At 41.5% G+C, this 15,081-nt stretch overlaps 1 protein-coding gene and 1 long non-coding RNA gene across 4 annotated transcripts in view; both read left to right on the forward strand.

Annotated features, from left to right (window-relative positions):
• The window catches only part of LOC133488309 (uncharacterized), a 61,651-nt gene extending 59,958 nt beyond the window's left edge, over nt 1–1,693 (forward strand). The window contains exon 3 of the long non-coding RNA XR_009791613.1: nt 787–1,693. This is a non-coding gene — a long non-coding RNA (uncharacterized LOC133488309). The remainder of the gene's footprint in view (nt 1–786) is intronic.
• A 562-nt stretch (nt 1,694–2,255) lies between these two features.
• LOC133488025 (bcl-2-modifying factor-like) lies at nt 2,256–14,565 on the forward strand. 3 transcript variants are annotated; one of them, XM_061795419.1, is made up of 5 exons: nt 2,256–2,485; nt 3,951–4,131; nt 4,766–4,962; nt 10,379–10,491; nt 10,594–14,565. In XM_061795419.1, the coding sequence occupies exons 2-5, from the start codon at nt 3,960–3,962 to the stop codon at nt 10,676–10,678; spliced, it is 567 nt and encodes a 188-aa protein (XP_061651403.1). In that variant the 5' UTR covers nt 2,256–2,485; nt 3,951–3,959; the 3' UTR covers nt 10,679–14,565. The 3 variants fall into 3 exon arrangements, with proteins under 3 accessions (XP_061651403.1, XP_061651401.1, XP_061651404.1); XM_061795417.1 differs by having other exon boundaries at nt 2,258–2,485; nt 3,935–4,131; XM_061795420.1 differs by having other exon boundaries at nt 2,259–2,387; nt 3,933–4,131.
• The last annotated feature ends 516 nt before the right edge of the window (nt 14,566–15,081 follow it).

Below are 15,081 nucleotides of genomic sequence, written 5' to 3' on the forward strand. Positions count from 1 at the left end.
GAAGTAGGGCGTGTGATTGTGCAGCCATGTGTGTTTGTGCATATGTACAGTGTGTGTGTGTGTGTGTTTGTGTCTGTGTGTGCACGCTGGCATCTATCTGCAAGTGTGCTTGTGCAAGCATAGCTGTTGTGAAACAACTTTCTGATGTAACATAAACTGATGCCTGGCTGGTCTCTCCCAGGGATCTCGGGCGTCCACGGGAACCTGTTTGTGAGACGTGGCTCTCTACCATGAAAACACACGTCCAAAAGTGTGTCGGCATGGTCACCGCTATTTATTATGAATTAATATGCGATAGTGGATTTCAATGTTTTCAACGAGCTTGCTTTCAGAAACACATCAAGTAAATCTATTTATATAATGTTAAGCGGTGCACGGACTTCATCTTTATTCATTATTGATGGATGTTGTATTGAATGCCTGTCTGTGTTGCACTGAGAGTTGCCTTCCAACAAAGATTCAAATGTGTGATGAATTAATCATGTTTGTTTTCTTAGGATGTGTGTACTAACATCAATATACTGTGTGCTTTTATTATGTTATTTAGTCTAATGTCTTGACAATGTCCCATAACAATTCATGAATTGCCAGTTATTAATTGTACAGGAAATGATATCAGTAAAATTCTATCATTCTTAACTGTCACACAAGAGTAAAAAGAAGTTGCTGCTAAATAGTTAAGTGCTACTTAAATGTCCATCTTGTTGTTATTTACTTCACTTTAATGTGTAATACAGTGCTGTTTAAAGGCGAATTCACTGCACTAATTACATGTTTTCTTGACAGTCAGCTGGATCTTCTTTGTTGTGCTCAAGCACAAAGGGAAGCTGCAACGAATGCTTGGACATCTTTTCCAGTTTACGGTGATCACTCATGCAAGAAGTGATCAGCTTTCCAATATTTCAGCTAACGAGGAATCCAATCCACATCGCATCCACTCCTCTCTGGCCGGACAACGAGTGGATCAAAGTACAAATCTCACAGTATGTCCAACCCTAGTAACACAGAGGAAACAGATATCCATGACTTCTCACACAGCTCTGGTGGAGGGGACAGCACAGATAAAGGACAGAGGAGATGGGGGAAGGGTCTGTGGGAGAATGCTGAGGGTGAGAGGACCAGCTGGCCACGGGTTTATTGATCAGTGCTCACTCTGTGGGGAGGGGTGATCAGCAACACCTGATCTCCATAATAGTTGAATCATCTCAGTGAGATTGCTGGTTAATTGTTTTTAAATACACGCTGGCCACAGCATTAGATGCAGTTCTCAAACTACAAGCACAGCTGTACATGGTGTTTACCGTTCATTACCTCATCATACCGATAAATGCTGAAAACTACCTACATTTAAAACCCTGGCCTCAGATCCACGAAACTGTGAATGTGCTAACCATCAGCATGGGGTAGTATTTTATTTTATTTCTGGAGTAGTATTGAGAGTTGAGTAACAAACAACAACAACAACAACAAATCATGTTTGGTCTAAGGTACCTTAGATTTTTTTTAAAAATTCAAGATTTTTGCATATAGTTTTTAAACCTAATTAGTACCTCTGTACATTTAAATATTTTTTCTCATATTCACTTGGCATGGTATTGTATATTTTATTTAATACTTTTTGTGAATGTGTTACTTTTTCTTTTTTTTATATAAATCTAAACGATCTTTTATTGAACATTTGTTTGTTGGACTTTATTGTTGTTCTACAAATAGTTTTTGCACATCGCTGCGGCAGTTTTTTGAAAACAAAACATAGTAAACCAGTCAGATGACACTTTTACATTAAATGCATAGCATCCTGGTTTATTTTTGTCACTTTTAGTAGGCCAAGATGACATTGAGTGATGTGAATGTCGTGTAAATCCATCCGTCCTTGTAGTGTAACACTCCGGCAATACGTTTATGGTGTATGATGGATCAATAATTAATATTATTGGCAGACAGGGCCTAAATAACGTGTTGCACGTACAAGGCGTTTTAAACATGCACACTGCTGGCTGTGTATGTTTGGGACCAGATGAGCGAGAATGGTCTCGTCCACTCGTAGTAGCGTGCAAGAGCTCGCGTGAGTGGGAATTTCCCGTCCACGTGTGTGAATACGTGACGGCAAAGGCGGGATGACAACAAAGTCGACGATTGGTTCCAGCGAGGGACTCTTAAAGGGAAGTGCTGCGTCTCCGCCCGGGGCCACTGGAGTTGTCCGACATAAATAGGTTGCTCTTTAAGAGGGCCTATTTACCAAGTGGAGGAGCCACGCCCCGGCGGCGGAGTTTAGTTTTGGAGCTGACGTCGGCGAAATAATATCTCCTTGTAGCAGTTTTCCCCACAGAATGGAAGTTGTCGGGGCGGAGATACGGGCTAAGCTTGCTTGACCTGCCAGGATATTTAAGGTCGGTTCACCTTTTTTATATTTTTTCATTTTTATTTTTTGTCTTTACCGATCTTAAGTCCACATTAACCATTAACAACAACGCCTGTGTACTGGGTAAGTTCCTTTTTTTGCGGACCGGCGAGCCGGCCTTTACGTAAAGTAACACCGAAATGCTTACCCTTAACCTACACTTAGCCGAAATCGAAACTAAGCTTAAATATGATTCACTGGCTTTTCTGTGTAAATTAAAACGTGTCATAAATAAAAATAACGACACATATATGGTGTATTTTACTGTTATTTATTACAATTCATTTCCCCCCCCTTATTGAATTACATTACTATAAAAAAAAATAGCAATTTAAATGTCGTACGCGCACAACGGTCAGCCTACAATTAAACATTTATGAGTGTCATTTCGTAAAATAGTGTAATCGCTTGAAATGTGCTTTTACGTTTTTGGGGTGATTTATATTAGCTTGTTAGGGATGTTTTTTTTCCCCAATATGTGTGTGATTAAAATAAGTATACGTACGTATATCGGAGAGGAGAGTTGCTATAAATAAAAGTGCACAACCAACTCCCACCTTGCTCCATTGGCTGCATTGTGTGTTACAGCAGGGGGAGCCATGACACAAATACTGCTCACTGCCGTGCAAAGAGCAACTCAGATTGTCTGGAAGTTGTTTTTTTTTTTTTTTGTGGCTCATCCGAGTTCTCTGTGGTCCTTGCCATATGTTTGTTTAAAACAAAGCATGGAGTGGTTTTACTCACAGTGTTGATTGTGAAGGCACACAGTCTATACTGTAGTGAATATCATATGGTCTAGCACATGTTCGGGACCCAATCTGATTGTGTGGGCTGAAGAAATGAAAACTTCATGTCAGAGAGTTGGCAAGCTGGCAGGCCAGAGTAGGGAAAGAGATTGAACATTTTCCACCAAGACTGTCATTACTCTTTTTCTGTGAGCCCTAATTTGGTGGTGTGGTAGTAGTCTAACCCTGTATTACAACTCCATGTTGACTGGGGGATTACTTGGTGAAGGAACTTGTATTTCACCCGTATTTGGATAACTCTTTGACTCCCTCACTGACTCAGGGGTGAGTGCTATAAATCATTGTCACTGTAGAATAGTACCTTTTGCCAGCAGAGTTTCAAGATTTTTCTTTTAGTGTAAATGTGTGTTGTGTTAAATGTAGACTGTTAACTGCCTTTATTACCTTCTGTGCAAGAATGTTACAAGTTATGGTCAGGTCAGCATGGACACAAATAAATATATCTTTCATTTACCTCACAAGCCAAATTTTGACCACAGTGTGTGGTTTCAACAGTGAAAGGAGCAAAACTATCATCTTGCCACAGAGGGAGGCCTTTACTCTTACCCAGTTCGTCCATTGTGTTCTTATTGATTGGCACACACATATTATAAGCCAGCCAGTTTTTTGTCCATTATGCTTATGTGTCTATTAGAAAGACGTCTGAGATAATCAGCAAATCACTATGTGTCCTCAATGTGGGATCAATCTCTCATTCCCCTCTCTCTGTCCCCCATTTACCTTTCAGTGTGCTTCTTGTGTAGCATCCCCGCATGGAGGATGAGGAGGATGATGTGTTTGAGCCAGACCTCCACTGCTGGCGCACCACATTCAAGGAGATAAAGTGTGAGGAGCGGTCTACACAGACACCTGGCCCTGTCCTGGCATCCAACAACGGCATGCTGCCCTGTGGAGTCGCAAAGGAGCCGAGACCACTCTTCTACGGTGAGTCTGAGCTCATCAACAACGAGGAACCGTGAGGGCAACGTTTCCCTCGTGCGTGTGCGCCAGTTGTTGTAAAACCCAAGCGTGAAGCTTTAACGTGAGAAATGGGAATGTGTGTTGTTGCACTGATGTGACCTGTGGCGCCTGATAGTCGTGATCACGGCAAGCTTTTATGGCGCGTGTGGAGTGTACCCAGCTGCTTTGCTATTCAAACGGCGCCAGGCTGCCATTGTGACTGAGCGGACATGATAGGGGTGACTACCTGTGTGAGTAGGCTGTAACTGGTTATCAGTGACAGCAAAGTTTCACTGGCACCATATACTTCATTGCTGGGTTGCTCCATAGTGACGATAGAAACCGACCTTACACCACATTAGGTGAGTGTGACTTTTAACACCGTAGAATGACTCACTGTGATTGGCTCAGGAGAAAATACAGCAGCTGTGAAAGTTCAGTTTGAAGCCAAGCAGGCTGCAGTTCTTGGCAGCTCTTTCTGCCTGCTATATCATCATCGTTATCACACATATACACACACACATACACACACTAAGAAAAACCCAACAGGTATCATTGCTGTTAAATTATTTGTACATTGTTAAGAAATACTAAGTCCAAACCTCAACCTCTTTTACAGGTAACGCAGGTTTTCGATTGCACTTCCCGGCCCACTTTGAGCTTGTTGGGGATCAGGAGGTGAGACGGCGAGAAAGCGAAGACGGAATGGAGCAGCAACACCAGCAGCAGCAGCCCATGGCACGCAACATAGAGGCCTGCATCGGTCAGAAACTCCGGCTGATTGGAGACCAGTTTCATCGGGAACACTTAGAGCTGGTGAGGAGGAAATAACACAAAAAAGACCAGCTCTCGCAGCAACAGTTGTAATCCCAACACATGAGTATGACATTCAAATATCAATTACTCTTGCTGTAAAATTAATTTGTCACTTTATTAGTTGCTCCTGCACAATTTAGTGAGAGGCAGTACAAAAGCCGAGCCCTCAATCTCAGTTGACATTGTTATTATTACAGGTATTATTAGGTATTCGTTTTAACACTACATTTAATATTGCATGTTCTTGTGTAGACTTCATCATACTGAGAGTTGTTTGTATTACTTTTAATTTACTTAACATCATTAAGGGATGATATGTTATGTGCTGTGATGCTAAAGAACAATTATTTATGTAATTTAATTACATTTGATTACACCTGATTAATTAACTCAAATTTTTTATGGTACCAGCGGCAAACTGAAATATGTATGGAATTGTGTCACATAAGGAGCACAGTTTATTTTTTAAAAGTAGCCAATCGGTCACTTTTACACACTTATTATAAATATCAATGCCCCTTTCAAATCCAGCAAATTACAGTATGTTGGGTCAAACGTTTGTTCTCCTTTATCGTGTTTGCTCCACGTTTGTTTTGGAGACACTGTGTGTGTGTGCACACAACGCACCCCCTCCCTCCCAAGCCAAAGACAAGCTGAACCAGGGCAGCCCTTCCCCCACCTCACCAAGCCCTCCGCTGCCTCCTCTTCCTGTTTATTACTCTCCCCTCTCCTGTTCTCTGTGTGGACTGTGATGTAGGCAAGTAGCATAGAGAGGATGCTTGGCCTCAGCACACTGTACTGTGGTCAGGGTGACACTGTCCACAGAGTCGCTGTGCTGCACAACATCACTTTTATGTGTTTTATGTGCGGGGTTGTAAAACTGTGACACTGCGCTGCACAAACCTCCTTTGGAGTTTTCTCTTGCAAAGCATAAGTGTCCTGTTGCACAACTGGTTAATCGTATATTTTAACACACCAAAAAAGCAGTTTAAAAGTTTAAAAAGCAGACGTGGCGGTAGTGTGTAAACATGTAACCTGAAGCTGAACGCGTGAGTCTGAGGGGAGCAGCTGCGGTTCCAGGGAATCTCCAGTCAGCCCCTTTACTGTGCGAGAAGTGGTCAGCCGGGAAACCATAATAAGACATCTACACACACATGCTGGCTGGATGGGGGGTGGGTGGTATAACAGTCGAGTACAGTACAGTGATTTTAGAATTGAAATGCTCCAAAACTTGTAAAATTTGAAATCCGATCAACAGTTTTTGAAGAGAATATACCCTAAAGGTCACACAAAACCTTTAAGGTTGAACCACCATCATGTGTCTTGTCAGCAAATCTCGTGAGACTTCAACATATCTCACTTAGGACTAGCTCTGCACATGCGTTTCACTTTTTGTCGTATTCTAAAATATGGAACTGTGTCAATAGGATAATAAGACAAGACAATAAGACAACAGTATATAGCGAATGGATTGTGTTCCACCTGAGAGGTCCCACCATAACAGCCAATTTATGACACCTCCTCTTCCTCTTTTTGCATATGATTCTTCTTCAATAAAAACCCATAACTGTGAGGTGTGAAACACTTTGTGATTTTCCCATGCGCTAATCAAGCAGCAGTTAATATTAACGCCACTGCAGCTCAGCAATGACTCATGCATCCTGACTCTGGCAACAGAGACACTCGGACATTACGCCAGGAGCGGTGAGGTGCGGTGCGGTTGGGCCCATTGATGCACGCCAAAGGCCGAGCAGAGGAAGTGGCTTGTGTTCGCCTCGCACTTTGAGTAAACGGCAGCGAGGCTGGGGCGCAGGTGAGGTCATATCCTGAAGGAGAGGAATGACAAGGATGTGTGGTGGTGAATGGGAATGTTGCCACACAGTGAGCAGAATGGGGGAATCGGTGTGATTAATTAGAGCAGAGAACCGCATACCTACAGTTTGTGTGTGCGTGTGCGCGTGTGTGTGGTTTCGAATGCGTGCAGCGTCAGTAATTGGTTTTCCAACTCCGTGGTGCAGTTGTGCAATTAGTTTCATTGAGCTTGCACGTGCTTATACATGAACACAAGTTGTTTATCGGCTTTGTGTCATGGCTCACTTCTCACTATCACACGGTCCATGAAAAAAGAAAAACTCCCCTCACTCATAGTAGCGTTAGTGTTCATCCATTTTCATTCCTGTCAGTGGGTGATTGCAGTTATTCAGTGCAGACACTTGTCCCTGAGCCGTCCAAGTGCTTGGACTGCCATCTGTTTGATGGATCGGGGAGCCTTGTGGCTGTGAGGCTCCTCCGTGGGAGCTCGTGGCCCCCTTGGCAAAAGCGGGGATTAGGTAGCGAAGGAGTGCCGGAGGATGCTGACAGATAAATTGCTCTTCTGTCAGAGAGGGCTAGAGGGGACACTCAAGTCCCCAGAGGATTGCCAACATTAGCTGGTCTGCCATTTGAGACATAGTGATAATGACAGTCACAATGGCAGGAAGACGGCTCCAGCTTGCACAGGGCAAGGAGCAGAGTTGGGTTTCATCCCCGTGTTTTTTTTTTTACACACCGATGACTCCTGGAGCTTTCGATAGGAGGTGTTGAAAGCTGGTTTGAATATTGCCGTGGTGCGCGCGCGTGTGTGCGCGCGCGTGTGTGCGTGTACACGTGTGCACAATGCATATGACTTTTATCTCTGCTGTTTCAGCACTTTACAAAAAGGAAGAAATAAAAACACACGGAGGTGACTTGGATATCTACTTGTGGTGTTTTTTTTGTTTTTTTTGATAGGTGTCCGCTACCATCCAACGTCATTAAGTTTATTTTTCTTTGACTCCTCGTCTCCTCCCTGATGAGAGTTTGTTCTTGCTCGGAGGCGGGCCTGCTTTGCTGCAGAGATAAGGGCAAGCTTGCGAGCAGCTGGCCTGATCGACAACCCACACGGGACACTGATAAAGCACATCAGTGCGGCGTTCGAGTGACGACACTGAGCATCTGGCTAAACTCTGTTGTGCTGTTGCCGGCTAAATTTAGAGCCTCATTTTGACAGTTGGTGGCATGAGTTATTTCTAAATTTTGACAGGCCTCCTCGCTTCTTTCTGTCGCAGTGTCACTCTCTCAGTGTGACCGAGTAAAGGACAAAAGGTCACTGTCAAGGGAATGTTCTGTTTCTGTTTATAAAGATGAATTTCTACTCATCTGGCTTTAGTAAACACACTTGTGGAGAGTAACAAAGCCCTCTGCTTTGACTCTTCTACATCATTACACCTCAATACACATTCTTCTACATTATTCTGTTCCGTTGTGGTTGCAGGCTATAGCCTGAATTGTGACGCAAGTTTGGCTTTAATCTTGATTTCACATTTTGACTTTTTCACACTGATTGATGCAGTCACTGAATCCTTATTAGTTAACATGCCGAGTTATGTACAATATGTTTTGAATTGGACGTACGCAAGATTCCGCACCTTATTATTTTTATTGTCTGTTGAGTAGCTACCAGGTCTTTATATTACTTCTGTATGTCACTGCAGAAGATTTGTTTCATTTTATTCCCTCAGCTAAATAACTGTGGACCTTTGTAAAAGCAAAACCAGAGTTTACCAAGCACAGACATGTTAGCGCTGATGTGTCAAAGTGACCTCAACTGCAATATTCCTCAAAGTACCCCCGCACAGGCCTAGTTACACAGGACAGAACTCAGAACACACCCAGAATTCTCTTCTTTTTTTCTTTTTTCTTTTTTTTAACCTGAACAACAGGCTAGTAATAGTTTAGCATAGATGTACAGAACCTGGTTGGAAATCAGCCAAGCTTATGCAACACTTGACACAATCACCATACAATTAGAAAAAAGGCTCTGAGGTTTTATCTACTTCTTGGCTGCTCACAGGTTTTGAACAGCATCCAAACTGTCACATAAACAACCTCACTTTCAGATACAATAGCCAAGAGACGGCACTTTTTGCAGAAAACTATTCTAAAAAGAACAGTAGGTAGTAATTTTACCTTTTTGTATCAATCAGTTGCACGGTACACCAGCTTGTAAGAGGTGGAATGGGTTCTCTGTCATTGCCATGGCAATCCAGATCACCAACTTAGCAAAATATAATGGTGGCTCAGCCTGATTAACTCTCCTTTTCAGTTACCCCTCTTCTCAGTTAGATGCATTACTTGTATTTGTTACACATGACACAGTGATTACAGGCATAATGGCATTACACACAAGGTACAATTTCTTTAGCTTTCCTACTTTAATTTCCGACCGTGCACAGCTGAAACTCTCAGGTCAGACTCAATCTGTTCGGGAGATGTTAGTTAACCACCAATTTGTTCGGATTCCCAAACTTTTTTTTTCCAATAGAAAAGAGAGGGTATTTTCTAGGGAAAGTTCCAACCTTTATTAACCGTAGCAGGCAATTTTGAAGTGATAGTTTAGTATCCATAACAGTCAAATGTTCATAAAAGTAACTATATTAAAACAGAAACAATGACACTATTGAAAACAAATGAGATGCTTTGAATGCAAGTCGGCTTACAAAATGTCTGTCTTTGTTCCTCTTGCTGTTCTCTTAACACAACCTATTGAGACTCGTCTCTTCTTTTGGAATAAGTGTGGCAAAAAAGTCAAAGAAAAAGCAAAACTCCCTTAGGGTTGAACATGTGACGCTTGTTGAACTCATCCAAATTAGGAAGCGAATATTTCCCGAATTTTACGACCTTTCATAAACAATGGCATAATTTCTGCCTAAAAGTAAATGGCACTTGACAATTGTAGGGGGGGGGGGGGGGGGAGTTAAAAAGCACAAAGAATCAAGGCACTTGAAGGCTTGTTTACCATCCTTTGAGTCTGAAATGGCCTTAACATTATCAGGCGTGGCTGCGTCTGCCTTTCGTCCGAAGATGAGCTGCCGCTCTGCTACTGTACCTCTCGCGTGCTGAGACGTCTTTCCCAGAGGCTCCCTGCCTCTCATCAAGAACTCCCTAATCCCTTTTCGTGCAATTATCTTATCTCAGCTTCTCAATGGCTGAGATAGTATTATCCCTCTAATCGCGCACATACAGTCCAATTGGCTCCCAAAACCTGAGTCTCCTCCTACCGCAACACTGCTGCTGGGCTTTGCCAGAAAGATTACAAAAGTGCGTACACATTTACAGTACGACTGGGGATATCTGCTGAAAAATGCCATCTCGAGAAGGATTTCCACACACAAAAGAAGGTTCCTCTTGAGCTGGTGGTGGTGAAGACCGCTGCGAAAATATTATCGTCATTTCAGCATGTGGTTTCGTTTTAGCCGCTGTATCCTTTCCATTGTGTTCATTGATGGTCAGTAAACACAAATTCATGTTTATAGCCCGTGCCTATTTATAACCCAGTGCTTTTTGATTGCGTTTCACTCGATGCCCAGCCAACGTTGGTCTCTGTTTGTATTTGCAGTATCATCGAAACCAAAGGAATCGGGCGCTGCTGTGGTGGCGTCTGGCCAGAGCCATGTTCGGCCTGATGTTTGACAGGGGCTTCTTGGCCAGACGAGGTAGAGCAAGACGGAGGTGAGACAGTCTTGCCCTCGTGTCTGTTTTAATCATCTCCACGAGGAACTGGACTCCCGATGGCACTGTCGAATCTAACACGGGTCTGTTTGCGGAGAATAGTGGCACAGTTGAAGTGTGGAAGGGGTTCAAAAGGTCTCCGCGGGACGGGGACTACCAACTTTTATACAGGGTTTTTTCTTTTTAAGAAGATGCCATGATGCCCAGAGATTTCTTTACAGGACAATGTTCATATTTTGCTATAAGTGTGGTGTAGTAGTTTTGTACAGTACATTAGTTCATTTTTTTTTTTTGCACTTCACAATGTATCCATTTTTAATGACCTCCACAGACCCTGGGAATGCCTTATTCAATATGTTCTGCCATAAAGAGTATTGAGAGAATTTTGTAAGATGGTTAGAAAACAAAAGGAAATGTGGTGTGTTTTTTTTTTTTTTTTTTTTTTTTCAAACCTTTGTGAAGTTTTTCCAGGTAACCACTCAAGTTGATTTATAATTTCCAAAGAGGCAACATCTCAGAAAAAAAAACGTTTTGCACCTCACTTAATGGTTACATTTATCTTCCTAATATGTTTTTAGCTTGTCATTTTCCTCTCTTACTCATTTGTTTGCTGTAATATGATATTTGGTTTTGCAGACTGTTTCTCTAAATGACAAGACAAATATTTAGTTTAACTGCATACATGCTCCATGTCGATATCTCATGAGGTATCAAGGGCGAAGTTTGCAGAACTGAATGTTGCTCACTCTTCAAACAAACCTCTAAAGACAACTATTCAGACTGCAAGGAATAAGAACTATGACTTAACGAGTCTATCAAGATTCTAACACTGTATGGATAAAAGTATTGCCACATAGTATTTTTCTAGTTTAATTAATGAAGGGGTCTGCCGAGGCTTCTTAGATTTTTTTTTCTCTTCATCTTATCAAGACATTATTAGATAATTCAATGCAGTTTCAACCCAAAATTTGGGGAGGCCCTTTTCAGTTTCTGCGGAACTTTGGGATGCACTAGAAGAGACTAATTATCAAGCATCAGCAACCTCTGACCTCCTAGACACAGTCTAAAATCTTGTAGAAATTCTTCCCAGAAAAAATGTTTTCCAGCTGCACAAGTGAGACTCACTTCTTCCTTTTTTCACTTTCCTGTAGGTGTAGGCCATCTGTCCCAATACTTTTGTCCATAAAGTGTGTCGACGGCATCTGCTATAATACTGTCCAATGACAGACACGACATTTATTAGTGCTCTAATTTGTTACAAAGAACATTTTCAGAAAGTGCACTAAATGACAACTTTAGTCAAGCCAATTGTGTATTCAGCGAGAGCGTCAGATACTCTTCCATCCTATGTTTTTTGCTTTGTTCGGTTGTTCCGTGTTATTTGCAGACCTCCATGCCCTTGAAGTGGAGCTGTGGATCCACTGTTTTTGCACTAGCACACCCTTTACGACTTCCGCTTCTTACCTAACCAACCCCTGTCTTATATGAAGGTTTTCCCTTAGTTTTTTGCCACAATGTCCCATTTTTCCATCAGTGTTGAGACCTGGCTGGTCACAGTCTGGGATCTGGACTGGAAAGAAATTGGCCCTGGTCCTGCCTGGCCACTGCTTTGTGTGTCGTTTTTCACACCAAACAGTCCAATGGTGAAACAGAATCCTCTCAGGCAATTCTAATGGGATTTACACCCGCTTTGTATTCTGAGGGGTGACTCTTGTATTGTCTTTGATGCTCAGATCCAGATGTGAGGCGGTTTTATTCCACACCACCACCATTGACTATGGCGAACTAAAGACTGTAGTTAGTTACTATTGTTAACTATGTTTTGAAGACACTGTTGAAGATTTGTGTTATTTTTTTCCATTGATGAACACAGGCCAACCTTTGGACCCATGGAGCATTTACGTATCAGGGGTCTGTAATTACTTGCTCCTAACAATGTGTCAAGTTGATCACTGCATCATTATTCGATTTTTTTCCTCTTGTAATCAACATATCTCAGGGACAAGGCTTTGTGGGCCACTGGTGACCTTGAGAATCACTTACATGGTCAGAGGAAGAGCAGTGTTGCCACCCATGACGAAACCTCGTCTCTTAATGTCTTTTTTTTTTTTCTTCATCCCGATTTGTTCACACAACCACCAAGGAGTTTTGACCAAGGAGTCGGAGGCTGACTGTCTGTCAGTAGATGGTGACGGGGGCTACTGAGTGTGTAGTTTGGAGGCGTGTGACGTGCACTGAATGTGGTTGTAGTTTCCTGCAAATCCTCAATGCTGAGCCAGTCCGTGTAGCCCCGTCCCACCACGGGCTCTTCAAGTCCTTGTTGTACTGCTCCTTTAAGACACACCTGTTATTCATTAATGTAATTTATTTTTTCTTATTATTTATTTTCTTTTCTTTTTTTTGTATATTTGCCCAGTTCTACTGTATACACTTGCGTGTGCGATCACTTCTTGTTTTCCTTGTGAGCCTTTCACTAATTTTAAGTGGTGATAGTTGTTAGTCCGTCATGAAGAGCAGAAGTTTAGTATAAAATTAGCTTTGTACAAAATGAACTTTATTGGCGGCAAGTATATATAATCCACGCCCCAAGTCACTGTTTCCATAGCAACTTTAAAAGCAGCATTGGACCTTGGTTGAAGTTGATTACGTTGTACAACTGGCCTTTCATCCTTTCGACTTCGATATCACCTTATCTGTTGCCTTCTTAATGAAAGCAGCTACTGCTCTTCTTTAGGACAACAGCTACAAACCTCATCCAATCATCTTTCAATACAAGAGAGCCTGTTTGATACTCGGAAAATAGATCCAGGGTGGAGTATTAAAGGTTGTGATTTTCTAGGGATGGGCCTGACCAGTTCAAACATTTTTCATTACTGCTCAATTCAGTCTTGAGCAGATTCTCCATGTGTGGTTTAAGAAAAGCATCAGCTTCCATCTAGTTATTAATTTGTATAATAATTATAACGGCAAATGTCTTTGCCCTTCGAATTAATGAAAGGTCGTCCAGCACTAATGATACATCAGAGAAGGAGAAAGCTTCAAAAGAGTTACATTCATGTTCCTTTAAGTCACAGGGTGTTGGTTTATGTGTTCAAGTCCCAAAATCTTGATAAATGTTTTGTAATCAACATGCACTGGAAAGTACTTTGTTTCTGTAGATCCAATGGGTCCCTTATGTGTTGTGTGTTCATATATGATGTACAGTATACTTTGGATTGTTCATGTTGTGTCACATCAGCTGTATATCTGTGCATTAGCCAAGGCGGCTCACACGTTTGATTTATTGGAAAGGGAAACAATCTGCCATGGTGCATGTGTTTTGTTACAATTACGTTCCCACGCTGCGCTCTTTGTATTGTGTACGCATCCAAGAGTGGAGTATCCCTCGTGTGTGGGGGGCATTGTATTTTATGGAAACCGTCAGTGTCTTTGAATTTTGTAGTCCACTTTATATAAATTTGAAGTTTTTGAGGAAGTTTTTGATTTTTTTATGATAAGATTCCTTCTTCACGTTCTTTCTTAACTTTTTAAAATGTATTTTCTTAACAGAAAATTGTCTGTTTTTATAAGGACCTGATTTGATTTTTAAAGAGTAGGATCCTTGCGACTCCATGATATCAAGGGCCTTTTTTTTTTTTTTTTTTAACATTCCGTGCATGGCTCTTCGCAGCGTGTAAAGCAAACCAAAACAATTTACTGTTGTTAAATTGTTCCGTTGCCCTTCTTAACAGACCAGATCAAGTGTACATGTATTTGTAAAACCCTGGAATATGCCTTTAACTGCTCAGTTTCAAATGAAGTCTTGATTATCACACACTCTCTGTATACCAAGAAAGGAGACCCAGCGAAAATGTAGCATTTTTTGTAAACATTGACTGTGTGTTTTCGAGACTTTACTGTGCACTCATTTTGTGTTTATATATGTATTTTTGGGTTTTTCATATATTATGGAAGTAAAGAAAATGTGTTATGTAGTGCAATATGCTGTACATATGGAGCTTTGCTCTACAAATCTTTTTCCTGGATTTCCTGTTGTTTATTGGTACTTTTTTCAATAAAATTCTATTGAATCTGCCTAGCGGAGTCAAGTCTTTCTGTATTTATGAATATAAAATATGTGTGGATTTATGAAGTTATTTATATTGTTGTTCATAAATTAATAGTTCATAGATACATTACATGCAATGGTTAGTTCTATATTTAAACATTTTTTAAATTTGTTTCTATCCCGCTCTGTCAAAATAACTCTTTATGTGAAACCGGTCCGTGGCGCAAAAAAGGTTGGGAGCCATGCACTGCCATCGAGAACTGCGCCAAAACAGCTGATTCTGTGGTCTCTTACTGTAAGTCTGTAAATTCATCCAGTGAGGTTGCTATGTTGGGGGGGGGGGGTAATGACCACCAAGCAACAACCTGACCTTTGGTACTCCTTTGAGAGCCAGTGATGGCATTCACGTGTTACTCCAATATGACTTCTTTTTTGAGTAACAAGTAATCTTACACATGATTATTTCTAGATCTAATCAGATTAGAATTATTTATATAACTCATAATGCATTCCTATTGTGGCTAAAATGAGTCGCATACATA

This window comes from Phyllopteryx taeniolatus, chromosome 13 (genome assembly GCF_024500385.1).
Source record: "Phyllopteryx taeniolatus isolate TA_2022b chromosome 13, UOR_Ptae_1.2, whole genome shotgun sequence".
NCBI classification, from domain to species: Eukaryota; Metazoa; Chordata; class Actinopteri; order Syngnathiformes; family Syngnathidae; genus Phyllopteryx; species Phyllopteryx taeniolatus.

Bases quoted from the DNA above. Each gene is read 5' to 3' on its own strand.
- LOC133488025 (XM_061795419.1), top strand. From the start codon at position 3,960: ATGGAGGATGAGGAGGATGATGTGTTTGAGCCAGACCTCCACTGCTGG. The intron at 4,132-4,765 runs GTGAGTCTGAGC...CCTCTTTTACAG, and splicing joins GCCGAGACCACTCTTCTACG to GTAACGCAGGTTTTCGATTG. The intron at 4,963-10,378 runs GTGAGGAGGAAA...TTGTATTTGCAG, and splicing joins ATCGGGAACACTTAGAGCTG to TATCATCGAAACCAAAGGAA.